This window comes from Anopheles arabiensis, chromosome 3 (assembly GCF_016920715.1).
Source record: "Anopheles arabiensis isolate DONGOLA chromosome 3, AaraD3, whole genome shotgun sequence".
Classification (NCBI taxonomy): Eukaryota; Metazoa; Arthropoda; class Insecta; order Diptera; family Culicidae; genus Anopheles; species Anopheles arabiensis.
In genome coordinates, this window is record NC_053518.1 from 91,295,931 (window position 1) to 91,321,530 (window position 25,600).

Genomic DNA, 25,600 nt, shown 5'->3' on the forward strand with positions numbered 1-25,600 from the left:
GTTCCTTGCGCTGTCAAAAGGCCTTATGCCAAACCGATTGGCAGAACGTGACGATCGACAACAATTCGAACGAAATACATGAAATATTTCAAGATGTTCTTACACCAACATGCAATCTGGGACAAATAAATTGATTTTGCTTTTTTTATGCGCCATTTAAGGCCATTGCACTAAAACGGGATTAGTCTACAGTGTGAAATGAAGACAATTTATCGAAATTTATAATAAATACCAACATTTTTTCATGATTCAAAATTAACCCTTGATGTTCAGCGATTTCAGCATGTCTCAGTCCGGCATAGAAAGCTGAAACGACCGTTAATTTGGCCAAGTTTATACGCATGAAATCCTATCTGGAAAAGGTATAACACTGTAATATTATACATACTCATTCTTAAAGAGACTGCACCGCAAAATTCAACTTATAATCAAATGTAGATGTAAATTGTTTTATCTACTTACCAATCGCCCGGTGTCATTCAAATGCTAACGCGCCAGCTCACACAAAATTGCATCTGTTTCTGTAGATAATTTTTGAATTTTCATATTCAGTCTAGAACGTTGAACGAAAGGCAAATTCAAGTAGTATTATATTGTGTACAATTCAAATAATTTAAACATGTTTCATCCATACCGGGAAAAAAAACGTTCGGATATTAACCTCTACTCTATGCTCCTCTACGCAAACAATGCACCGTATTTTCTTTCATTCAAATGTACATTGTTTTCCAATACCCTCACACTCACTCAACTCCCCCCCAAAACGTGGAGGTGATAATTTTGTAAGCAAACTTTGTACAGTCGTACAATTTACAATTGCCAACTGACGTACGCATTTTGGATTTCACCCTACATGCCCTATATCGCTACTCCGTCTACTTGTGTTTGTGTGGGAAGGGGGCTAAGCTACGCATAATAATGATGCGTATGGCGCGCGCGTCCAAAGAAATAGAAGCTTAATCCCCCTCTGACAACGTTTACAAAATAACGCAACTAAACAGATGTAATTGGGATCATTAAAAAATAATAACTGTCTTAACGAAACTCCATCTCGATCCTACTCACTGTACTGGAGAGCTCGAGGGGGTTGTGAGAAACCCGGCAACAACAAACGCCGCAACACGCCGGGGGTGTAATTATCTGGTAAGCTAAGCGCCGAGGAATGAGGATAACATAAGCAAACTATAACAGCGGTTAGCGCCTATTGCCTGTCCTGTCCTGTCCTGTGATGCGTGTGTCTTCAACTTTGTGCTGTTTCTACACATATGTTATATGAGCTGTAGCATTAGAGATAGAGAGAGAGAGAGCGAGTGTGTGCATGAGAAAATGGGGAAAATACCCTCGTCGTAGCTACTACACATCCTGTGCGCACACTCTTCTCCTGCGGTGCACATTGCTAGTGTCGCGTGTACTAATCGCGATTTGTGTGTTTGTTTGTTTGTTTTTTTTTGGTTTCTCTTCCTGAAGATTATCAACTTTTTTGAAAATGTGAAATCTATATCACACGGTGTGGGATATACTGAGCGGCAGCAAGCAGCAGTTCCGCCTGCTGCTTGCTCCTCCTCCTATCTGTCTATATCTTACACTTTTGCTCAGTAGTGGCACCGCGGTTTTGGCTAGTTTTGTCGTCGTTTTTGTGCGTCCAAAGCCTTCAAACATAACCTATTTGAGAGAGTGCCCAGAAAGTTGCTTCTGTGTCCTATGGTTTCTATCACCTTCACCACCACCACGCTTGGTCTACTTGTCTGGCTGGGAGTGTCCGCTGGGTGAGTTGGATTGGTCGTCCGTCAGGAAGCTGCCGGCCAACTGCTGCTGCCGGGTCGGTGTCTGGGACGCCGAGTGGGACGACAGTTCCGAATCGGAATCGGTTATTGCCCCACCACCACCACCACCACCGCCGCCGCCGTTTCCACTCCGATAGCTGCTCGGACGCATCGCATCGTAGCCGTGCAGTGGCGCAAACACTTCGATCGGCGGGTAAACGTGGTGCCGCCGCTGGCTACTGCCACCACTGGCCGTACTCACGTAGTAGTGGTCATCGTTGTCCACGCTTCGGATGCTGGCCGAGTTGGGTGTGTTCGAGGCCGACCGCCGGTACGATCCACCGCCGCCCCCGCTCGTCGCCAGCATGTCCGACGGTGGCGACCACGTGGTCGAATAGATGGGCGACGCAAAACAGTAGCTACCGGGCCGGTGCGTATTGGCGATGTCGTAGCTCGGCAGGTAGCTGTCCGTCTGCCGCGGGTTGTAGTACGGTGAGGTTGAGGCAAAGCCGCCACTTCCACCGCCACTGCCGCCGCCGTGCGAGGGGGTCGGCGGCTGCCGGTAGCTGTAGCTCGGTGCGTACGGTGTCATCGCACCCCAGATGCAGCCGGCGGCCGACTGCGACGCGGTGACAATGTCCGTGTAGATACCGCGATGGTTCTCGTACGGTGTGCCTGGGTGGTACGTGTCGCTCCATTTCGCCTGCGACGGTGTAAAATCGCCCTTAATATAAAGCTAGACGGGGGAAGGTAATAAAGGTAAAATGTAAATGCCATATTGCAATTTGATCGCTTGGCACCATCCACAAACAAACTACTGCTACTCACCTGGATAGGTCGCCGGAATCCCTTACTCAGATGGCGCGGTATGCCAAGCGGAAAGCTGTGACTGAAGCCCACCTCCGGGCTGAGCAGGTAGTCGTGAAAGTATTTCGGGAAGAATTCAATTTTCTGATAATTTTCAAAAATGGTTTCCTGCAAAATAAAACCATAATAAATTGATAATTCCTTCCAAAAGTTCAATAAAAACGCCTCGCTCTTCCTTACCGTAAGCTTCTTCTTCTTCTTATAGCTCGCCCAGTTCTGTGCCTCCAGGATCAGTTTCCCGCCCGGCCGCAGATGGTTGAACATGCGCTTGAACGCCGTCTTCAGCCCGACATCGCCGTAGTTCAGATGGATCCACTTGGTCACCGAAAGGCACAGGATCAGATCGTACTGTTGCGTGTCGAAGTTGATCATTTGTTCATCCTTGAGGACGTAATTCATCTGCCAAAAACGATTGTTTCGTATAAGATTCTTCTGTTTGTGCAAACCACCAACCCACCAAAACCACAAGCCAACTTACCGTTTTAAACCTCACATTATTCGGGAACTTGTTTTCCGGCCGACCAATATCCATCTGGTGCTCCTTCCCACTGAAGTTGCCCATCGTGACGGGGAACGAGATCGGGAAGTACTGCGACTGTTCCGGCTTGTTCCGTCGCAGATGGTGCTGCTGATGCTGCTGGTGGTGCTGACTGTTGTGATGCTGCCCATGGCGTCCCCCCTTCTGGCCGAACCGTTTTCGGCGTCGTTTATGTCGTGCCACAACACGATTGCTGGTTTCGGCTGGCACGGCATTCGCTGGTGGTTCAGATGGTGCTTTTTCAGCATCTTCATTGCTTGCCGCTGCTGGGGTGACCGTTTGCGTGACAGTTTCTTCTACCGGTGCCACTGAAACGTTATCTTCCGTCTCGGCAACGCTCGCTGGTGGTGTCGGAACAGCGACAGGAGTAGCAGCGGATGGTTCCGTGGCTCCTCCGCCTTCTTGACTAGTCGATGGCTGTGGTGCACTTACAGCAGTTGGAGCCGGATCGCTCTGCAACGGGAGCGTCTCCTTACTGGCAGCCAACTCCTCGCTTACCTCCATCTTGGTGACGGTGGCCGAAACGACCGTCGACGATTCCCGGTGGCCCCGTCTGCCCGCCCCGGGCACAACCGTGCGTGGCACCCGCACGTACTTGGCCAGGTTTTTGCGCGCCTTCGCTATCAGCTTGCCGTCCACGTCGATGCCGATGGCCGACTTGGTGTGCAGCGATTTGGCGATCGCGATCGTCATCAGGCCCACGTTGCACCCAATGTCCAGCACGTCCTTGTCCCGGAAGAGGTACGCATTGCGCATGAACACCTTTAGCCGCACGTCGATGAACTCGTTCAGGCTGTGGTAGCCGTAGTAACGATCGTAGTTCCCGAAGTGATACCGGCTAGTGGCAGCCAGTGAGCTCTGTGACGGTGGAACTGTGCCCTGGGACGTCCCTTGCGTCAAGCTTAACGGTCGTTCAATCGACCCGATGCCACTACCCATCTTTCCGGCGGACGTACCCACCACATTCGCTTCATTCGATCGTCCTTCCTCCTTAACGGCACCACCCTCATCACCCGCTTGCTTCGTATGATCCTCCAACCCGTCCGTTCGTTCGGTTTTGTGCGCCTTCTCTTGTGCCTGCCCTTCCGTACTCCGGTCTGCGCCGGTCGCAATCGTCCCATCCTCCCCATGCTGTTCGTCCGTGACAGACGTGGTGGAAAAGGTTCGGGTGCGATTCCGCCCAGCACTGCCGGCCGCCCCACTCCCACCCGCATTGGCCGGCCAGTGGGCACGCTTCCAGCCGCCCGGCTGCGGGATGACCGGACTGACGATCTTGTCCATCGAGTCCATCCGGCGCAGCTTGTTCTTGGTGCTGTTTGTACTCTCGCTCGTGCGGCGCTTCCGGCCGCCGGCACTTTCGAGATCGAGCTTCAGGTTGCGCATCACCCTGTCCCGTTCGCGCTCCTGCTCGGTCAGCAGACCGCCGGCGGAGGAGCCGGGCCGTTCCATGACAGCTGCACCGGACACGTGGTGCACGTGTCCTTGCTGTACGGACGACGACGACGCCGCCACCGTGCCTGCTCCACTGGTTGACGGTTGCCCGCCAAAGTGTGCCAGGTGAAAGTGGGCGCTGCCCGTATCCGCATCCGGCACTGGGAGCGAGAAACGCTGCTCCCCCGCTGCTGCATCGGCCAGTTTCTGCCCGATCCCGGTAAAGGATGCTTCCTCCGCCGTCGTTGCCTCTTCTGCATCGGCAGCAACTCCTCCTCCCGCACCACCACCACTGGCTGCTCCACTGCTGGTGCCCACCAGCTCCTCGCCACCGAGCGGCGGCGGCGGCAGCTGCTCGATCGACAGCAACCCGTCGTTCCGCTCGGTGGTGGTGCGCGATTTGCGCTTGCGCTTGTTGCGCGGCCGCTGCTTGCGCTTCATCGGCGAGCAGAGCTGCATCTCGTACTCGACCGAGTCGACCGGATCGAGCAGATGCAGCGGATCGTTGATGTTCGGCGGTATGATCACCTCGATCTTTGCCTTGTAGTGGGGCGGCGTCGGTATCGGCGACGACTTCGGCGTGACCGCGTTCTCCGACTCGTTCTGCAGGCTGTTCAGGTTGAGCGGGTCGGAAATGTTGCCGCCGAGCAGGAACTTGGTCGGCGGCACGATACACTCCTTGCGCGGCCGCTTGTCCGGCAGGAAGAACTTCGACACCGACTGGAGCCGCTTGTTGCGCACCTCCATCGGCGTGAGGTTCTGCTGCTTCGGGTGTTTGTTCTTTTGCGGGGGCATGGCGGACGACATCATCATGTTTGACCCGGCGCCCCCCTGTTGCTGGCCCGTTGCGCCCGATGATGTCTGCGATCCGGTCGATTGTTGTTGTTGCTGCTGCTGTTGCTGCTGTTGTTGTTGTTGTGCGCTGCCGGATGATGAGGATGAAGCGAGCTGGGAGGAATGGGCCAGTCCCTGCTGGTGCACCTGATGGAAGCAGCCCGGTTCCGCGGGATGCGTTTCTCCCACGTTGAGCCCCGCCGCACCCAAATCCTCTCCCCCGATACCGTTCGCTGCGTTGCCCTCCTCCATCTTTCCGATCGCTTGTGATCCAACAGCCGATTTGTCCTTTCTTCCACCTCTTGCTGGACAGTCCTTGCCACCCGGCCCACGGCCACGGTACTTGTTCGCTTTCCATTTCTGTTGCTTTTTCTGTTTCTTGCCTCCACCATGCTGCTGCTGCTGCAACTGTTGCTGCTGCTGCTGGAGATGGCGCTGCTGTTGAGGATTGTTTTTCCGATTATGGTTACCTCCACCGCCACCTCCTCCTCCTCCGCCCCCTCCACCTCTTCCCTTGCCGGCACCACCTCCGCCACTCGGTTCAATCATTGAGTTCGGTGGTCGCGCTGCCCGGTGCGCATTGCACCGGCGTGTCTCTTCTGTTCGGCCATTGCCTCCACCTCCACCACCACCACCACCACCACCTCCGCTGGCATCTGCCGTCGAATCGTCTTCTGCAGCCGCTACCGAGGGTCCTTCCATCGTAAACTAGCTTTTTCCTTAAGTTTGTCCTCAAACCCAGTGGTTATTGATTGCGAGATCAAAGATCTAAGAATAAAAAAAAAACATGAAAATGAAGACAAAAAATTAGTTAAATTATTTAATACAGCAAAGAAAGAAATTAAAGGTTATAATAAAGAGGACGATTGAAATTAAATCGAACTGAACCATATGATTCTAAAAATAGTTGTGATTCATAGTTATGCCCACTGCACGGTGCTTCATGTAAAATCATGATCGAACGAGAGACATGTGCGCAACTTATGGGGTCATACTTTCTCAAAAAGGAAGTTGGTTTATGTGAACAATTACATTACACACACCAACACACAAAGCAAAACAATTTCTTCGAGATGTCATCACTGGTACGCCAAGGGTGCTCCCGCAAAGATGCAATTAAAACGTTCGAGTTTCGCTGGCAAATGTTTATAGCGCGAAAAGGGAAGTGAGCTCGCCCTTCTGCAGCCGCGTATGCCGGAGCCAAAGGCACATGGCATTGAAAAGGCGCGATTTTAGTGTGCAGTACAAAGGTTTGCACCAAAATCGCTTTTCTAAAGGGCGCAAAACCAGTTTTTTTTTCTTGGTTTCCTCCCCAAAACTAGTTGTTGCTCGTCCAGGTTCACAATTTAACCGTTTTTTGGAGTTATTTGCTAGTTGCGTTCGTATGGGTCAATTTGGTTGCGTATTTGTTGCTCTTAATCACGGTTCCGAATATCGTAGTTTTCGCATTTGTGTCTATTATAGAGAAGAACTGCAGCGGCGGTTCCTTGCTTTATAAAATCTCCCATAAATCTAATTTGAAAAAGACCTACAGGATGCAATAACGTGTAACGTAAAACCAACACACACTATGGCTGATTCGGTTGGAGCAGTTGCCTCCTGCACATACCAACACACACACACACACACACAGAGGGCGACCAACGGAGCAAACCGATGAGTGTGAGGTGTGAGCAGCAGTTGCAAACGCACATACGCTTGACTCGCGTACAGTGTGGATCAAGCTTTGCGCAGATGAAAATTTAATGAAGAAAATAGCAAATAAGCAATTCACTTTCGTGTTTGATGCAAACAATGTTTGGGCCGATCTGATGGTACAGTCGTCAACGCGTACGACTTAATAACATGCCCGTCATGGGTTCAAGTCTCGAATAGACCGTGCTCTCATACGTAGGACTAACTTTCCTGCTATGGTAACAATAAGTCAAAGAAAGTCAAGCTCACTTCACCAGTGGGTACAGGCAGGCCTTGACCGACAACGGTTGTTGTGTCAAAGAAGAAGTGGTTTGATGCAATACAATGGATTCAAATCCAACAACACGTATGATCTAAATAATTCCCAATATTGACTAAACGGAGTCTTTTCGATGGTCTACTGTGAAGTTGATCACATGGGAATGTGACGACCCTGTAGAGCCTGCAAAGAGTAAAAATCTGCACGTTCTAATCATATTCTTCTGTGTGGCTACTATTCTATGCAACTATATCACTGCAACCAGGTAATTGAATGATTATATCACCCAAGACAATCATCTCCATCCGTAATGGAATCTTCGTGCATAGATAAACTTCTTCTTTCTGTTTGTTATGGGACGATAAACGTCAACATTGCTTCCACTGCAACTAAGCAGGCTATGTGACTGCCACATGGCATTCCATCATATCTTCCAACTGTACAACGCGATCTAAAAGTAATGAAAAATGCCAGATGAAAATACGTAATCTGGCCGGGTGAAAATACGTCAATATGAAAATGCCAGGAAAAAATTACGTTGAATGTAGGCAGAATTGGTGGTCCAAAATGAAATGCAAAAAAAAACCGTTTGATAGCAGTTGGTTTGTCGGACAGTGTGTGTGTGTATGTGCACTGCTGCTGCTGCTGCTGCTGTTTGCCACTGTGCTGTATTGCCACATCCAAAACAGCACACAGGCCAATGTTTAGGAAGGGTGGTGCCGGGCGGTGGCAAGGGAACAACCAAATTGGCCATCCGAACCATCGCCATGTGCGTAGCAGCATGTTCGACGAATGCGCGCACCACCGCCACGACCGTGTCGTCGTCTTAACCGGTTCTTCCTTTTTTTGTTTTCATCCCCCTCTTCCCCCCTCTTCCCTCACCCAAAACAGATCCATCAACACAGGTTAGATGGCCAGATTTTTTTTTTGTGTTAGTCGCCCGTTTTCTACTCTCTGTCTCTCTTCGTCGCACACACACACATGGGCAGTTTGTTTGTGTCGCCTATGGTGTTCGTCACATCTGATCCGCGCGCGTTAACGAGATGCGCGAGATGCATCTCCAGCGCAAAATTGAAAAAAAAACACACACATACACAGCGATATCGAAAACTGATGGAGCGGAGTTATGTGCGTGAAGAGACAAACACACCATTCGTGTCACATCGCGCGAACAATATAATTCTGCAATCGACGCGCCGTCTCGCTCGCGCTCGGACTGCGCTCAAGCAGAGCGCGCGCGCGTGTGAAGAGCACACTTTTCTGTCACTGGTAGCAATGGTGCCGTCCCGCTTTAGCATCGTTCCGCACAGTGCGGGTGCAACCGGGACGGCACCGTTGCGCGTACTCTTTCAATTTTTTATTTGCAGTAGTCCCACAGTCACCGTGGACAAATGAAGATGGGGCAATTTTTCCCATAACGGACACTGAAATATTTCTACACCCATTTTTTTTTTCTCTCCACACGTAAAGCGCACAGCGCGCACACTACTAACCTTCTTCGAATTGTCAATTGTCACTGCACTGCAACTCGCGTCTACGCACGGTGAAAATGCACTCAATCGTCGGACACGGTACGGATACGCTGCCACACCACTCCTTGCGCGCTGAGCAAATGGTTTCGATATCCTCCTTTGTACGTCGGTCGGCGTGTACACACACAGGCACGCATGTTTTTCGTTGTCCTTCCCTCTCGCTCACACTGCAGTCGACCGCTTTATCGCCCGTCTCGTACGGTCCGTTGATGGAGCTCTGTTGCTTTCTCGGTTACGCGCACAGCCTTTTGTCGTATGTGGTTGTGCTGTTTTGCTCACTTGCGCGTGAAGAATGTCTGCATTTCGCTTGCACCCACTTGCGTGCGCTATCCCGTTCGTGTGCAAACAAACGCAGCCACACTGCACAGGACACACACACACTCACTCGCGTGCTCTCTCGCTCTTTTAGCTGTCGGTTGGATGTTGATCGTTTGTTTTGCGGGTTTCTGTTTTAAATGCTGATCACACATGCACTAAAATTCGGAACCCAAAATGGATGGATGGATCGTTGGTACGAATCGTGTGCGGAGCACAGACGGAGACGTCCGCACAGCTTGCGCGTCTTCAGCGATTTAAACGTGCAAGAGCTTGTCTGTTTCGTTCTGTCTGCCTGGAATGACAGCAGCCGCCTGACAAGCGGTTTTTGTTCAGCTGTTATGGTTCGTTTCTTAGGAAGCCGAGGACGTTTGCTGAATTGTGATTCAAGTTTATTGTTCGTTATGTCTACTTATTTCACGTTTTGAGTGATTTTGAATGGAAATATTTGCATGAAAAATGTATCCAATTCACCAAAAAAACTAAATTTTGAATTTGGTGGTATCTTTTCACAGCTGACACTCCTGCGCCTTTTCAACTACACCCTATAAACACACTGACACGCGCAATGACACGAATTTGACAGCGCGACACACATACAACAACAAAAAAAGACGCAGCGAAGAAAACAAACAACGAAACAGGTACAACTCGGCAAAAATATATCGACGACGGTTTTGTGCACGGATCTTCACATATTTCACCACCGACTGCCGTCGCGTCGTTACGCCGCTCGACCGCAGTTACGTGCAAGTTGCAAGTATTAAGTGCAGGTGCTAGTGCAACGCAACGGTTCGTGCCACACGATACGACGAAAGCGCCAGGAGCGGGTGTGTAAGCCGTCCTTTACGATAAGCGAAAGAAGCACTAGAAGAAGATAGGGGTTCGTGCGTGTGTGTGTTTGTGTGCGCGCATACCAGCTAGTGGAAATAACAAAGATATTTACCGTGAGTGGAGTAGTCCCGCTCTGTAGAGGAAATCAGTGAGTCGGCCGTTTTTCGGACTGCTGCACTGAAGAGGAAAAGCGGATTTTCTTCCTTGCGGGAAAGTGTGGGCGTGTGTTGGTAAATAGAGAAAGAGAGAGAGAGAGGCCCTTTATTCTGCGGGTGGATATCCTCGGGTGCCTCGGCGCTGGGCGGTAGAAAGGAAGTGATAACAGCAAGGTGCATTGGAGCATACGCCCCCTGTGCAATCTTCCTGGCCAGGATTGTATCAGCGCCAGGAAGCGTTCAAGTGTTTAAAGATCATTTGCTAAACTCCTTTCCTTGCAGCAAACGAACACCTTCAAGTGGTGGCGCAAACATGTTTACTTTGCGAAAGCAATTCCGTATTCGAAGGCCAAAGCGAAACGATTTCACCCAGCGGGCCCGTGTTTTCGGTTGGCCGATGTGTCATCGGGGGGAAAAAAGAAATCGTTTGTTATCACAATGCACGGACACACACACTCGCACCTTGTGTTAGGCAGTTATGTGTGAAAAGTATCGTTACCTGTCTTCATCATCATCCCCCTCTAGCTCCAGGCGTCAAGTGTGTGTGGCCATTGTAACGACGATTGTCTTCCAATTTTCAGATCTTCCAATTTTCCTCATGCCGACTTTTGGGGCTTGGAAATTAAGGGAAGCCTTTAAAGTAAAAAAGATCGTCCTTGTACGGCGTTTGAAATTAGCACGCTAATACTTTGATTCGTGGCCTGCTTGTGATAAAAAACACGAATGGAACAAATCAAGCACCAGGTGGCATGCTGTTTCGATCGAAATTTGATAAAAACAGCCTACCATGTTCTCGTTCCAGCACATTCTAGCCAACCATGGGGGACCGTAAATTAAGACCAATCGTGTGAATTAGTTTCATTTTATAACAGTGTGTGTATGTACGTTTTTTATTCATTCCGCCTTACACCCAGCAAGTACAGTGACGGATAACGGAATAGGAACATTTATCACTCTTGCACCCGAAGATTTCGCCCGTCTCGACACCATTCCGTTCTTTTACGCCTTCTATGTTCACTTCCGGTCAGGGTTTGCAACCAGCAAGAGATAGCGGTGGCAGCAGGCAACTGATATTCCCATAACTCTGCGCTTGTATGGGTGTGTGTGTCCGTGCTAAGAAAAGTGTACAGTGTGTATTGTTAATTGCATTGAATATTAATGATTTATTTCCCTTTTTTCATTTGTTTTTCATTACGCATCGAAAAGACTCTGGGGCGGATCGAGCTAGAGCTAAAGTCGCCGGAAGATAAGATAGAAGCCTCTCCCATCGCCCTTTTGTTGCGTGATAAACATAAGCCCGGATTTTTGGATCACTGCTGGTTTGCAATTTGAAGCGTCCAACACCGCCCCCCACCCGCCCACCAGTACGAGCAGCGAGCGCGCGAAATGAGCAGGAAAAATGAGACGGAGCGGCAGAAGCAGATACAGGAAAAGTGTCAGATGCTGCTGACGAAGATGCTGCGGGACGACGACAACAAGTACTGCGTGGACTGCGACGCGAAGGGACCGCGCTGGGCGTCCTGGAATTTGGGCGTGTTTCTGTGCATCCGCTGTGCCGGCATCCACCGCAATCTGGGCGTCCACATTAGCCGGGTGAAGTCGGTCAACCTGGACAGCTGGACACCGGAGCAGGTGGTAAGTAATTGGGGAAGAGAGAGAGGGGTAGGGGTAGGGGGTAAAAAGCACGTGACACGGTACGGCACCGGTGGCGGAAACGTTGGTGCGTACGGTGCCCATGCGCCGTGCTGTGTGCGCTCTCCCCCCAATGGTGGCGTGTTGCCGCTATATATCCCCCACCACCACGCACATCAATCTCGGCTGTTTCTTAATTAATTGCTTTATTTCCTCCCCGTTCCCTACCTATGCCTATGGGGTGAGTTTTTGGGGTGTGCGCCAGTATTGGTGCGCCACAACGCTCCTGTGCGTTCGTGTTGATTTTTTGGGCACGGCTACTAGGATCAGGAGGTGAATTAATTTCACCTAATCACGTACACCTGGGAGCGATTTAGATAGAGATAAATGCTCAAATCAGACGAAAATTTCTGCACTTTTTTTTTATTTACAAAATATTATTTAAAGGGTAATTAAACCAAATTCTGTTAAAATAAAGCAAAAACTCTCCCTCTCGCCGTAGGTTTCCCTGGAGCAGATGGGCAACTCCCGTGCCCGGGCCGTGTACGAAGCAATGATACCGGACGGGTTCCGGCGTCCGCAGACCGATTCCGCACTCGAGAGCTTCATCCGGGCCAAGTACGAGCACAAGAAGTATCTTGCCCGGGAGTGGGTCCCACCGCCCGCCCCGAAAGTTGACTGGGACCGGGAGATCGACGAGGAGATCGAGCGGCAAAAGCGCAAGAAAAAAGCTTCCTCCTCGGGTGGGGCCGGCGGCAGCATCGGCTCGGTCGGTGGATCGCTCTCCCTTTCATCGCCCGCGGACCGGAAAGCCCATTCAGCGGGTGGTGGTGCATCCAGTGCCGCATCACCTTCGTCGGTCGGATCGGCTGTGCCAAAGCTGAAAGCCCCTGCCAGCAGTATGAAACCGTCCAGCCGGAATTCGGGTGGTGGTGCCGGTGGTTCGCTGAACAGCTCTGCTTCCTCGTCGGACGCGGCCAGTAGCCAATCGGCGGTGCAAAACACGAGCGCTGGGACGGATCTGCTCGGCCTGTCGCTTGGCGAGGGCAGTTTGACGCCGAATCACAGCAGCGCTAGCAACAAACCCGCCAACGGATTGTCGACAACCGGCGGCAGCAGCAGCAATGGGGTGGATTTGCTCGAGCGGAAAAACACCGACTCGGACGATCTGGCGAAGGTGGAGGCGGACTTTTTCAATCAAGCCGGCAGTGCTGGTGCTGGTACGGGCGGGCTGGACGCAAGCGGCAAACTGACGAAGGACAAAATTATGGCCCTTTACGGATCGGCCCCGAGCAGTGGACCGACGCCGCTCGGCAGTGGGTTCGGTGGACCGGCGGCGGGTGGTTTCGGTGGATTCCAGCAGGCCGGCAGCACGTTCCCGCCCGCCAACGGGCCCGGTATGATGCCGGCGAACGCGTTCGGTGCGTTCCAAACGTTTCCGACCGGTGCCGGACCACAACCGCCGCCCGGACAGTACGCGATGATGGGTGCGGGCGTACCGCCGCAGATGGTGTTCCACAGCAACAATGGTGCGATGGGTGGTGCTCCCGGCGGCATGATGGCACAGCAGGGCGCGATGTTTAACGCACAGCAGGTTGGCGTTCCGCCGATGGTTCCCGCGTACGGTGCGATGGCGGGCCAGTACGGTGCTGCCAGTGGTTTCCCGCCCATGATGGGTATGCAGCCCCCCCAGCCAGGGCAGGTAATGGGCCCGGGAGGAGGCGGAGTGGCTGCGTTTGCTAACTTTCCTAAAGCCGTCCCTCCGCAGCAGCAGCAGCAGCAACAGCAGCAAGCGCAAGACAAGCTAAGCAATCAGTTCGGCACGATGAATCTGCGGGACGTGTGGCAATAAGAGAAGAACCGTGGACCTTAGCAATCCCCTCGGGGCCGACTAACTTATCTAGAGCCTCCACACACACGCGCGCGCGCAGCCCCCTATTCCCCGTCCGAAAGCCAAAAGCAGTGGAAAAAACGATTAAAAAACCAGTTTAAAGTACCGAAACCGTTAAGCGTGTGTACTAAACCGGGTAGGGGAAGGAACCTAAAAACACTATCACATCAGGAAGCAGGAACGGGGAAGTAAAATGGTGCGAGCTAGCGGGCGAGCGGGCGCGCAGATTTTAGGGCAATTACACTTATTTAGCTAAACGAAACATGAGAATGAAAACTATGGAAAAGCATAAGCAGAATCACAAGTATATATATATATATATAAATATAATAGTAGGTTAGTGTTGAACCATACCCTCTCCCCTACCCCCACCCCCCTTTCCTTCCTTCTTCTGCTGGCATGATGCCCCGCCATCGTTTCGTCTGTGTGTGTACACTCTTGTTCGTTTAGAAGGATAATCCTTCGTAGTCGTATTAACTTTCCTTTTCCATTCCGACGGTGACTCACTGCGAAAGGGTTAGAAATAGATATATATATACAGGAAAGGAGGGTGCATGATCAAGACAGGGATGAAAATACTATACTATTACTGCGACCGTATTCGCACCGTCGCATTCAGGGTATCAGGAAGACAAATATTGACACAGCGGTTCCTTTTCCGAGAGTTTGTTTTTGTTTTCTGCTGTAACCGCTACTATTTTGAATTCAAAGAAGAAACATAGAGCTACTGTATACATACACATATTATGGTATTACTTACATCGCGGATGTTGGCTGTGTGTCTGATGTCGAGGGGGGCGCAGTGGAAAAAAATCAAGGGAAAATGCGTTCACTACTGTATACCGAATGGGGTATGGGAGATGGAAGCGAACGGAAGCAACCCGAACGATGTGCAAGAATTCGTTTAAGTAAAAGGCAATTTTAAACTACGTGTCCATGCCCCAGTCCACACACACACACACACAGGGAGAATAAGAGGGATGGAAAGACACAGGGTTGCATAAAAGCTGTATTTCTCACAATGTGTTTGCGTGTCTAGAGTATTCTAATTGGGAATGCAGGAGGGGTGGTTTTGTGAAGATGCAATACCGGGCGACCCAGTCATAGGAGGAGCATCAGCTCAGAAAGCACGTGTCCGTGTGGAGGTCGCTGCAGCATGGAAGCTATATTTTAGGGAATAACTAAAAGAAAGAATGACGTGAACACGATCCGATTCATCCATACCGACGATAGCATAATCGGACGAGGCAAGAAGTATTTCCTTTTCTCCCCATCCCTTCCCCACCTTCCCCTATCCAACCACCCCCCCCCCCCCCCCCAAAATGGGCATATGTGCTGCGGTTAATTGTATTTAGTTGTGGAAATAAATCGATCGATTGCGAAACACTTACATCTGTGGAATCTTTCAAAGCTTTCAGTCCCTTAATTGCTACCTTTGGTTGCTTCTTTCCCTTTTTTATACGTTTTCCATTTTAGTTTGCCTTCGATTCTGCGTACGATTTCATTTTTATTTCTCAAAACTACCAGTTTGTTATAGTTCTGTATGTTTTACAAATATGCTTCACCTTCCACCGGACCAGCTCGGCCAGAGTGGACACACGGTGCAGCGACTATAACTATTAAATGTTACAGAATATTGTTCGTCCTGTACACACTAATTGCGTTCCTCAGTTAGTGTTGCGCTGTTGTCTGTAATGCATGAGTGTGTGTGTGTATGTGTGTTTGCACGAGGTTACCAGTCTCCTTTCGTTTAAAAGCTGCCCAACCCGAGCGGCTTCCGGCCCGGCCACTGTTCCTTGGCATACTTCTTCTTCTTCGGCTCATCCGACGTGTCCGGTTGCTTCTCCCCGGCTTTGGCTAAAAGAAGAACGGAGTGAAAACACAATTAGCATCGCACGATCGACTACTTGGATTGTCATTGTTTTGCTTACCAGCGGCGTTCATGCCACTACCGGACGCAGTTGCACCCGGTACGGCGAACATCGGCACCGAGGTGGACGGCTCACGGACCTGCGGCGGGGCCGGGTTGACGTCCGGTGCCGGATTTGGCAACAGTATGCCCAGCTTGGTCGACAGCCCGCTCGGTGTCGTGTCCATGTCGAAGCTTCCGAAGCCACGCCCATCGGAGGACGAACTGGCTCCTGCGCCACTACTTCCCGCACCACCACCACCACCATCAACCGGATCGATTCCGTGGTAAAGGCTGGGCGGTGCGCTCCCCTGCGCCTGACCGTGACCACCGCCCGTCAGCGCGTGGTGATGGGAGTGCAGATGGAACCCACCGGCTTTCATGCCGCTGGTCGATGGTGACGTCACAATGCCCATGTTGTTCTGCACCTCCATCTTGGCACGCTTGGCCGACACCGGCACGACGGTGGACTGGATGAGATTGCGGAACCGGCCGATCGATGGATCGATGTCTTCCGGGTTGATGATGATTTCGTCCTCGTTGAACGCGACCCCTTTCCGCTTGTTGCGCTTGTTCTTCTTGTACGAGCTGCCGCCGGTACTGCCCGGTCCGCCGGCACCGCCCGCCCCACCGACACTGCCACCGTCGTCCGCGATGCCGAGCATCGAGATGCGCCGATTGTGGGCCGTGTTGTATTCGGTTAGATTCTACAAAAACCAGAAAGAGAGTAATATGCAACGAACGGCACCAGACAAATGGCCGACAAATGGCGTGTTCCTTACATCGAGCTCGGTTTGACTTTCGGGCAACCCGAGAAAGGTGCCGTCGCTGATGTCCATCATCGGTATGTCCTCCATGATGTTGGTGCGCGACCCGACGGTTGGCCGCTCGCGCAGTATGTAGTGGCGGGTGGAGGCACCGAAGCTAAACTGGCTGTTGATCTGCAGCTGGGTCGGTTTGTTGGCCTCCAGGCGGACCGAACCGATGAACGTGCCGTGCGCTAAAGCGAGGTAGCGAGAATTGACCAACAACATACACTCACTCACACACACACACACACACACAGAGGGAAACAGTGGGGACTTACTGCTGCCGAGGTCGACTAGGTAAGCGATGTGAAGATGCTTGTGGTAGACGAAGGCGGCGTGGACCCGCGAACAGGAAGCATGGTCGATGCAGAAGTCGTTCATCTGCGGATTACGCCCGAACAGGTAGCATCGCTTTTCGTCGATCATCAGCTTCTGGACGAGCTTGTCCTCCTTCATCACATCCAGATGCAGACCGGTCGGTGGCTTTCCGGCCCTGTGAGGACAGAAGCAAAACAAAACCAACGCGTAAGGAAAGTGTATCGTCCAACCGTTGTACGCGCTGCCAGATGTTGTTCGGTGGCGCTCAACTAAACAACATCCCACACCCCGCGCTCGCTTACCAAGATGGAATATCATAGTGATTGGACATTGGCTTTGGAAGGAGGGGGAGTTTATCCAAAGGTTTCGTTTGATTACGGCGCACGTTGACTTTAGATGGTTGTACTCTCTACGGCAGCACTGGTGCCGGAAAACAACATTATTAATTAAATAATACTTCCCGAGAGTGCACCAATACACAGCGTACGATTGTTTTTCTCCAATTGCTTCAGCTGGCCAGGTAGGATCAGAAGTGCAATGTGACAGATCAACGAAAGGTTGGAGTTGTGCTTAAGGTGCTTTTATACCGGTGCGAGTTTGGTGCAACTGCCACGGCGATGCGAGTATTTTTAGTCCGTTTGAAAAACCGGATCTAAATTAAAATATACAATCAAAAAGAGTCACATTGCGCTTAGTTAACGTTCCCAACCTTTTAAATAGTAAAAACAAAATCTAGAATAGTTTCCCCACTACGCTTGTTGGGAATGGTTTCATTCCCATTGACAGCTGTCATGGCTGAAATGCTACTTGGGTTGTTCTTTTCGCGCACACACACTCACACACGCACACAGCGATCGAAAGCCAGAGGGGTTATTTTGCTTCCCTCAACACAAAAGGCACTTTTCTCTCTCTCGGTGTCGGTGTGTGCGGACGCGTTTTCTGGCTGCGAAGACGGTAACGTGAAAATGGAATTTCTCTGGCCCAACATCATCATCGCATCGGGTTTTGCCGTTGCAACGTTTAGTGTGCGTGTGTGTGTGCGTGCGTGTTCGAATGCAAATCCCAAAACTGGTGAAATGCACTGAACTTTCGTGTAATTTGCTCACGATTGTGGAAAGAATTTTGTTCCTCCACCTCTCTGTCTCTCTCTCTCGCCTGCCCCGTTACGCGACAGGGGTGCGCTGCTGATGCGAAGGAAAAATAGCCCCGTGCCAACGTGACCCCATGGCGACGGCGGAGTTCTCGTTCGGGAACTGAATGTGTGTGTGTGAGTGTGCATGCGTATGTGTGTGTGTGTATGTGAGAGTTGAATGGAAGAAAGCGACGGCTCGGCCGTCTGTCTGGCTGGCGCTGCTGCTGCTGCTGGCCCGTTAAAATCGAGCAAATCGGCAACGCAATCTGCCTACGGGGCGGGCCTCCGATTATAGAACCTCCGCGGCATGTAAAGTCAAGAAAAAGACCCAAAGTTGGTCTCGTGTGTGTGTACTGCAAAGAAGGAAAGACGGTGGATGCTGTGAAGTAAAAACTCCGTCATCTGCACGCCTGCTACGGGCTGGCTGTGTGTGGCTCGACGGGGTGCTCTGGCTGGCTGGACGGCAACATTGTGCGCTTGACTACGCCGACTCGTCGAGATATGGCGGCTGTGGGCTCTGCGGCTTGTCGTGGCGGCAGCCGTTCGATAGCGAGCTTTGTTGAATGAATTTATTCCATCCAAGCAAGTGGATCTAACTTTTCGTGCAATTGGAGTAGAAAAAGAAGCCAAGGCGAAGACAAGTAGCGTTGAAGTGGCAGGGGATGCGAGGGTAGGGAAGAAAAAGTGCCCAAGTAGTGGTAGCGAAAGTGGCACCGGTTTTTCGTTGTCACCTTTCCATCCTGCTCTCTCCCTCTCTCGCACAACGCTCGCTCACTTTCACGCTTCTACTCGCGCTCGCTCTCTCTCTCTCGCTCTCTCTAATCGCTTTTGGTGACACTTGAACGTCACAGGGGCGCCTATCGCCAACCAGTCGATAAAAATTAACCACCGGTTTGGCTATATCGACCAATAAATTTATCTACTCGAATAGGTATCGCGTACGCATTTCACTTACCGGTCGATAAAATTATATCGATCGATATAATTACAGATCGAGTAGTTTCGTCACCTGTCAAATTGGCTTGTCAGCCTAGGGTTGTTTACAAGTCACGAAGCCAATTAGCAACCGAAAAAAGTGCTGCATAACAAAAAGTATTGGAAAATCATGCTTAATTCTTTATTTTTCGCTGGTGAAAGTGATGATGCTGATAAAAATCTTGCACAACATCGTAGGGAGCTGCGGAAACAGCTAGATCCGCTTGAATTATCCGATAAAGCGTAAGTAGAACCTGGAGTTTTGTTTTCTCGTCAATCGTGTTGATGTGTGAGCTGTTTCTTTTCTGTTTGTTTATTTGTTCATAGAACTTTGATCTTAATACTGGATGAAATGTTTCTTTTCTAGATTTATGCAAAATTTTCGACTCCCGAAGAGTCTGTTCGAGGAAATTCTTGCAAAAATAGCCCCATTCATTGCTCCAAAACATAACCGTGGTTTATCTGCGGAACAAAAATTGGCTACTGTGTTAAGGTTTTTTGCACAAGGATCTTACCAACAGGGTGTTGGTAACGATTTTACCATGACAATTGGCCAATCTACTTTTTCAGAAACGTTAGATCAAACCTTAACAGTTCTGGAACGTGAACTAACTTACGCAATTACCATGAATCTAACAGAAGACGAGAGAGCAGATGCCAGAAGATACTTTTACTCGAAATTACCTGTTCCTGGTGTAGTAATGTGCATCGATGGAACCCATATAAGAATCGTTGCTCCTCACGACAACTCAATCTATTATTTCAATAGAAAGGGATTTTATAGTCTTAACGCTTTGATGGTAAATATGTGATGTGCAATAATTTAACAGCGATAAAATTATATGAAACTTATCTTCCAGATATGTGACCACAGGCAAATAATCCGTTTTGTAGACGCGAGGTTTGGCGGCTCAGATCACGATTCTTACATTTATAATTCCAGTCCGATTTCTTCATATTTTGAAGAAAAATGGAGAAATGGAGACCGAATGTTTAAACTCTTGGGTTGGTCTATTCACATGTTACGCTTTTATGTCACATTTTAAGTTTTTCTTTACATTTTACGCTTTCTAATATATTCTAGGAGACTCAGCTTATCCTTCGAAACCTTGGCTTATCAAGCCGCGCAGAAATGCAGAGCCAAATAGTCCAGATTCGTTGTTTAATGAACAGCATGCCAAAGCACGTTCCATCATTGAAAGAACGTTTGGTTTGCTCAAAGCACGATTTCGCTGCTTGAATGGTGAAAGGCTACTACATTATACACCGACCAAATGTGTTCGTATCATAAACGTTTGTTGCATGTTACACAACCTTCTCATCATGCATGGTATTACCGACGAATTTAATGAATAACGATAAACCTCAATTAAGTTACCCAGAATAAAAAGAATTCAGCGCACAATTTTTTTTTGTGTGATTTATTACATTAGTTTTTATCTTTCATTATTTTTAGCATTTCTTCAAAAAAGCCCAAAGTTCCCTCTGCTAATATTTTTAAGTTGCTGGAAATTTCGCCAAGATGTTTGTTCATCTCATCATTTTGCTGTAGTACCCTTTTTTGAAAATCATCTTGTTTAGTTGTGGCAGTTTTGTGGCTTTTTTTGGTCCTATCGGATGGCTGTTGATTCATATTGTTGCTATTGTGCGATGATCCCGGCTGTTCTGTATTATGTATGAATTGTATTGGTTCCGGCAGTTCTATGATATCCATAGGTTGAGGTGGTTCTGCTTGGTTGTTAGTATGGTGTGATGGTTCCGAGTGGTCTGTGGACTGCGAAGAGTGTGGTTGTCCTGGTTGATCAGTAGTATGAGTTTGGTGCGATGGTTCCGGATGTTCTGTGGTCTGTGAATAGTGTGATGGTCCCGGCCGATTGGTAGTATGACTAAGGTGCGATGGTTCCTGCTGTTCTACAGCCTTGCAATGATGTGATGGCCCCGGTTGATTCAACTCGTAGCGTTTGTCTGCAGAGGATTGCTTGATTCCAACGCATATGCTATCGTCGAATATGGCAGATATTTCTCGCACATTTGTGATACCTGCAATACGCTCTTCTAATTCGCTTAATGTATTAAATGTCGGCTTTCCACCTCCGGTTTTCTGCATTTCTTTTTTATTGTAGCCGAGCTTTTTCTTCACGATCGACTTTTTTTCAATCCATGTCTGCAAAAAAACGATGAATTTTGAATAATTAAATGGGTTTTGTATTTTCATTGAACAGCAACATACTAGTGATGGGCGGGTCGACCCGAACCTATCGGGTCGGAGCCATCCGTAAGCGACCCGGAGTTGTTCGGGTCGACCCGAAAGGTACAAGTAGGTTCAGTGGGTGCAACGACTCCGGTAGGTGCGAGAAAGCATAAGCGACCCCGACCCGTTGGTGCAGCGAGTTAGGGTCGGGTCGGATCGGATTGAACCTATCTTGACTCGACCCGACCCGAACTGCACCAACGGGTCGGAGTCGCTTATGCTTTCTCGCACCTACTGATCTTTCGGGTCGACCCGAACTCATTGCACCCGCGTGTCGGATTTGATTCCGACTCCGACCTAGCGCACCCGCTGCACCCACGGGTCGGAATCGATTTCGGCTGGCTCGCACCCGACTCCGGGTCGGGTCGTGAAATGAATCGTATGACCCAACACTACAACATACCCTTTTCCAAGCTGCTCCTTCCTTAACTGCTGGGCCTAATGAATTGAGTTCCAAAGCAACCATTTTCCAAAATCCTGTAGGATTGGAACCCGCACCCTTAGCTTGCTCTGGATTTCGCTCCATTAGTTCCACCAGTTTTTCCAGCTGACATTTTGTCGAACGAGTTTTCCTGAAATGTTATTAACATTGAATTCATCGATAAAAAATATATTTTTTCAACTTGTACTTACTCTTTTCCTTCTTTATGGTCATTCATAGTTGTGCTATCACTTCAAATATCGTTTAATTAGTGTTCAGAAGAAGATATAATTTTTGTTTTCCAAATTAATACACTACTTCTATACCGATCACGCGTTACCGACGACGTTTTTGACAGACAATCAGCACTACGAACTAATCAGAGGATGAACGCGTCAAATTTTGATACATTTTTTTGATAAACTATTCCAGTGTCCTAATAAAAATGAAATTGGTTTGATCTGGTAAGAGCAAAATCGAATAAAATTATTGATTGCTTTGCTATATTAACTAGCTTTAAACCAATTTTTATTTCAAGAATTATAAACTGCAATCTTGAACATTTTGGAAAATAAAACATTTGACTCAAACTTCCTCGGATAAGCCCACTGTGCTGAAATACCGATCGAGTAGATTTGGCACCTGTCAAATGGGCTTTGTTTATTTGGGTTTGTTTACGAATGAGCACACTAGTTGGAACGAAAAGCAACTCAAAGCTATTTTTTACGTTAAAATGTGTTTTTTATATTTTAAATGTTGTACCTTTCGTGGGCGTGCTATATTCTACATCGCCTACGACATGCGTGTGTCCACAAGACGTGGATTATGCGATAAACTAATAGGGTGTGTGCAGGCTCTGAATGGTTTCTGACCATCGTCATTCTGGCCCCGAAATCAGCTTCCCCGAGTCGCCAGTCGAAAACCGATTCGTCGTAAGGCTCAAAGCCGTACGGAGCTGTTCTGAGCCGTGTTGAGCCGTTCGGAGCAACTAGTCTGCATCCAAAACTGGCACCGGATGGCTCCGGTGTTTCACGGCTCCAAACGGCTTCAACGGCCCCGAAGGATACCAACTATCAACTCTAAGCTCTTTTGGATGGTTCAGGACAGCTGCGGATAGTTCCGGGCGGTTTCAACGATTCCGATGGCTCCGGTTGCCGCCTAGCGGATGCGGACGTTTCCGAGCTTGGAATGAAGTCTTTCTGACCCACCCTCTATAATAACGAAGTCATTCTCAAACGCTTGTCGGTTTTATTTCAATTTGCTAATAAACCAATAGGTAACAGTCGTGCATTTAAATGCAGTGAAAATTATAAAGTTGGAGTGCTATGATTGTCGGAAACGCTGGCTACTATTTGCATTTAAAAAGTTGCAAATATGATCTTAAAAATCGTCTGCAATATTTGAGCTGCCTATCTGTTGTTCTTCTTTTGCTTGGCGTTACGTCTTAGGCTGGCATGTCGGCCAATATAGGCTTTCGAGACTTATGTCGTACCACGCAGTCGGATAGTTAGTCCTTGCTACGGAGTATCTTAGGCTCGTACCCTCGACGTGCATGTTGATAACTGTACCACTCGACCGTTCCGTCTGTATTGTTTGTTAAAGTATTGTTTTTAAGGTAGCATTGAAATGAACAAGCAAAACTCTTTCCCTTACTATTAAGTTATTTTTAAGTCATCAAGCTTAACAGGGCAGCACCGTAGTTCAGTCATCATCACGGTCGCCTTAATAACATGCCTGTCGTGGAATCAAATCTCATATGGGGAACGTCTTGCGTAGTAAGAATAGACCATCCAGCAGCGTGACTCTGAATAAGTCTCGAGAGTCTGTATTGGCTGGTATATCCACGAAGGACGTAACGCCAAGTAGAAGAAGTATTTACTTGTCATCATAACGTATTTTAGTAACGAGTTATTAATTACTTAATAACGCCAATTATTTCAATTGTAATATTTTACATTAAGTTTTTTGTGTACTTGAGACAATTTTTTTTACATAAAACTCTTGAGAAATATTTTATACTTTGTTTAACATACATTACATATTTCAATACAAGATTATTACTCTAAATCAGAATCTGATTCACGAGGAATGTGCGCTCTGCGCGTTTATCAACTGCTTCGAAGCAGTTGGTAATCATATCGATCGATATAGACTATTTTTCTCGTTCGCGATACAAATTACCGACTTTTTTAACGACTGCTCGACTTTTTACCGACTGTTGCTAAGGCAGTCATGACAGTTGCTTCCACCGTTTTATCGGTCGACAAATTTGCCGCTTTGCGATACCAATCCGCCATGTTTGTTATTATATTGGTCGATATATTTATCGACTGGTGGTTAACGTCGTTGGCGATAGGTCCCAGGGTGGTCCGTCGGGTAGCGAAAAGGGAAACAACAGGAAGAGCAGGGAAACGATGTTTTGTTTCGCTTGCTCTCTCATGTTTTGTCGTGTTCGTGTTGCCTTTCACGCCAATTGAGAAGGGGGCCGCCCGGGAGTGTGTGTAAGCGCGTTAGCTTACCTATGCGGTCCGTGCACACATGCATGAAGAGTTGGAATGCGTGGGAGTGTGATTTTCTATAAACGCTTTGCTGGGTGTGTGTGTGTGCATGCGTGCGTGCGGTCGTGTGCTGTTTTTTTTGTTTCTTCACCACCATCGCGTGTGTGTTCCGGGAGCGTGGGAGGGAAGAGAGACTCGTGCGTGCGTTGTTTTCTTGTTGTTTTTCCTTCCTTTGAGATTGTCACGAATTTCATTAAAAAAGGGAAAAAGGTGAGCAAAAGGAAACAAAACACACAGGAGGTGTTGGAGGATAACACGGAAAGACAAGTTAGTAGGAGTGGGAGAGAAAGAGCAGAGCGAGAGGGAGAGCGAACTTTCAACACATTCACGCAGCAGAGCAAAGTCGATCGATCAGATTGTGAGGCATTTTTTGTGTATGTTGTTTGTTTGTGTTGCGCGTTTGTGACCCTGCAAGCGCGGGTTCAATACTTACGTTTCGACCGCGGCCGTTTGTGGGTACATCGTTCTTAATACGAATTTGCGTTCCATTTTTTCCTTTCCTAAAGCGCAGTGCTAACAACAAACCGTAGTGTAGAGTGATTTTGGCGCAAGGAGCAGTGTTCGCCGCCCTGCGCGTTGGTGTGGTTGTGTAGAACGTGTGCGTGTGTGTGTAGAACCCAACAATAAACCAACGGCAAAAAGTGTTCGGGGGGTGAGGTGTACCAAAGTGCAACAAACGCGAAAGAATCGACTCATTTCGCCTACTATTACCCTACGTTCTTTCGTGTGAGTGTGCTTGTCGGTGTGCGTGTGTGTGTGTTCAGTGTTTTGTGTCAGCTGTCAGGTTTTAAAGCAGGCGCCTGGCGGGTCCGCTTAGCGTGAACAGCGACGCGAAATTGGATTGTGGCGTCGCGTAAACAGTGCTGAGACCACAGAGACGCACATACACGTGTGAGTGTGTGTGTGTGTATACGCACATACAGAGAGCAACGCCGTTCGTCATCACCTCCTCCTCGTGGTCGCCGCCGTCAACCATAAAAGGTGAGTTAAATGGGCGACACAAATAAACCAGCTGCTGGGAGGGGTGAAGGTGGGGAACGAGGGCAAAGGGATTGATCTTTCAACATGCTAACGAAGGTGACGGACTCTTTGTTTGTGATTGGGTTTATTTCCTTGATCTTCACTCGAATATGCTTAGCCTCAGCAATGGTACGTATGACGAGGCTAGATTTTATGACCAAACTATGGCATTTTGGGATTCTTATTTAATTACGTTGATCTACAGCATCACAGCAACCAGATGGGATTTACCATGGGAATAGTATCATGTAAGCTATATGCCCATTTTAGTACGATCCTTGCGAGTGGCTCGATGGTGTAATGGTATGCGCGCTTACGCTTCAACCAACTCGTACGCAGTTCGATTCCCATCCAAAAATGCTGTTTTTCTGCTGTATACAACACTTCCAGGGCTTTTCTGTTAAAAGTAATAGTACACCTGAACGGGAAACATCTGCATGCGGCCACTTTCTTTAATAGGT

At 48.9% G+C, this 25,600-nt stretch overlaps 4 protein-coding genes across 13 annotated transcripts in view; 2 read left to right on the plus strand and 2 right to left on the minus strand.

Annotated features, from left to right (window-relative positions):
• Nucleotides 1-557: 557 nt before the first annotated feature.
• On the minus strand, nucleotides 558-9,505 carry LOC120899725 (7SK snRNA methylphosphate capping enzyme bin3). The gene is made up of 5 exons (XM_040305874.1): nucleotides 8,881-9,505; nucleotides 3,109-6,201; nucleotides 2,811-3,029; nucleotides 2,592-2,738; nucleotides 558-2,499 (listed from the first exon to the last, which is right to left on the minus strand). The coding sequence occupies exons 2-5, from the start codon at nucleotides 6,133-6,135 to the stop codon at nucleotides 1,738-1,740; spliced, it is 4,155 nt and encodes a 1,384-aa protein (XP_040161808.1). The 5' UTR covers nucleotides 6,136-6,201; nucleotides 8,881-9,505; the 3' UTR covers nucleotides 558-1,737.
• Nucleotides 9,506-9,833: 328 nt separating this feature from the next.
• Nucleotides 9,834-14,486, plus strand: LOC120899726 (stromal membrane-associated protein 1). 7 transcript variants are annotated; one of them, XM_040305877.1, is made up of 4 exons: nucleotides 10,188-10,298; nucleotides 11,138-11,321; nucleotides 11,430-11,858; nucleotides 12,358-14,486. In XM_040305877.1, the coding sequence occupies exons 3-4, from the start codon at nucleotides 11,610-11,612 to the stop codon at nucleotides 13,705-13,707; spliced, it is 1,599 nt and encodes a 532-aa protein (XP_040161811.1). In that variant the 5' UTR covers nucleotides 10,188-10,298; nucleotides 11,138-11,321; nucleotides 11,430-11,609; the 3' UTR covers nucleotides 13,708-14,486. The 7 variants fall into 7 exon arrangements, with proteins under 7 accessions (XP_040161809.1, XP_040161813.1, XP_040161814.1 ...); XM_040305875.1 differs by lacking the exons at nucleotides 10,188-10,298; nucleotides 11,138-11,321 and adding an exon at nucleotides 9,834-10,064; XM_040305879.1 differs by lacking the exons at nucleotides 10,188-10,298; nucleotides 11,138-11,321 and adding an exon at nucleotides 9,847-9,878.
• Nucleotides 14,487-15,228: 742 nt separating this feature from the next.
• On the minus strand, nucleotides 15,229-17,311 carry LOC120899727 (nuclear inhibitor of protein phosphatase 1). Its single transcript, XM_040305883.1, has 5 exons — nucleotides 17,085-17,311; nucleotides 16,743-16,957; nucleotides 16,438-16,655; nucleotides 15,678-16,362; nucleotides 15,229-15,603 (listed from the first exon to the last, which is right to left on the minus strand). Exons 1-5 carry the CDS (start codon nucleotides 17,111-17,113, stop codon nucleotides 15,497-15,499), a joined length of 1,254 nt encoding a protein of 417 aa, XP_040161817.1. The 5' UTR covers nucleotides 17,114-17,311; the 3' UTR covers nucleotides 15,229-15,496.
• A 319-nt stretch (nucleotides 17,312-17,630) lies between these two features.
• The window catches only part of LOC120904593 (serine/threonine-protein kinase Genghis Khan), a 53,906-nt gene continuing 45,936 nt past the window's right edge, over nucleotides 17,631-25,600 (plus strand). For 2 of the 4 annotated variants that reach the window (XM_040314687.1, XM_040314691.1), the window contains exons 1-2: nucleotides 17,631-17,736; nucleotides 24,631-25,100. The gene's annotated coding sequence lies outside the window, so the exon portion shown is untranslated. Of the gene's footprint in view, nucleotides 17,808-24,625; nucleotides 25,101-25,600 lie in introns of all 4 variants that reach the window. The other 2 variants (XM_040314689.1, XM_040314690.1) reach the window with 2 other exon arrangements.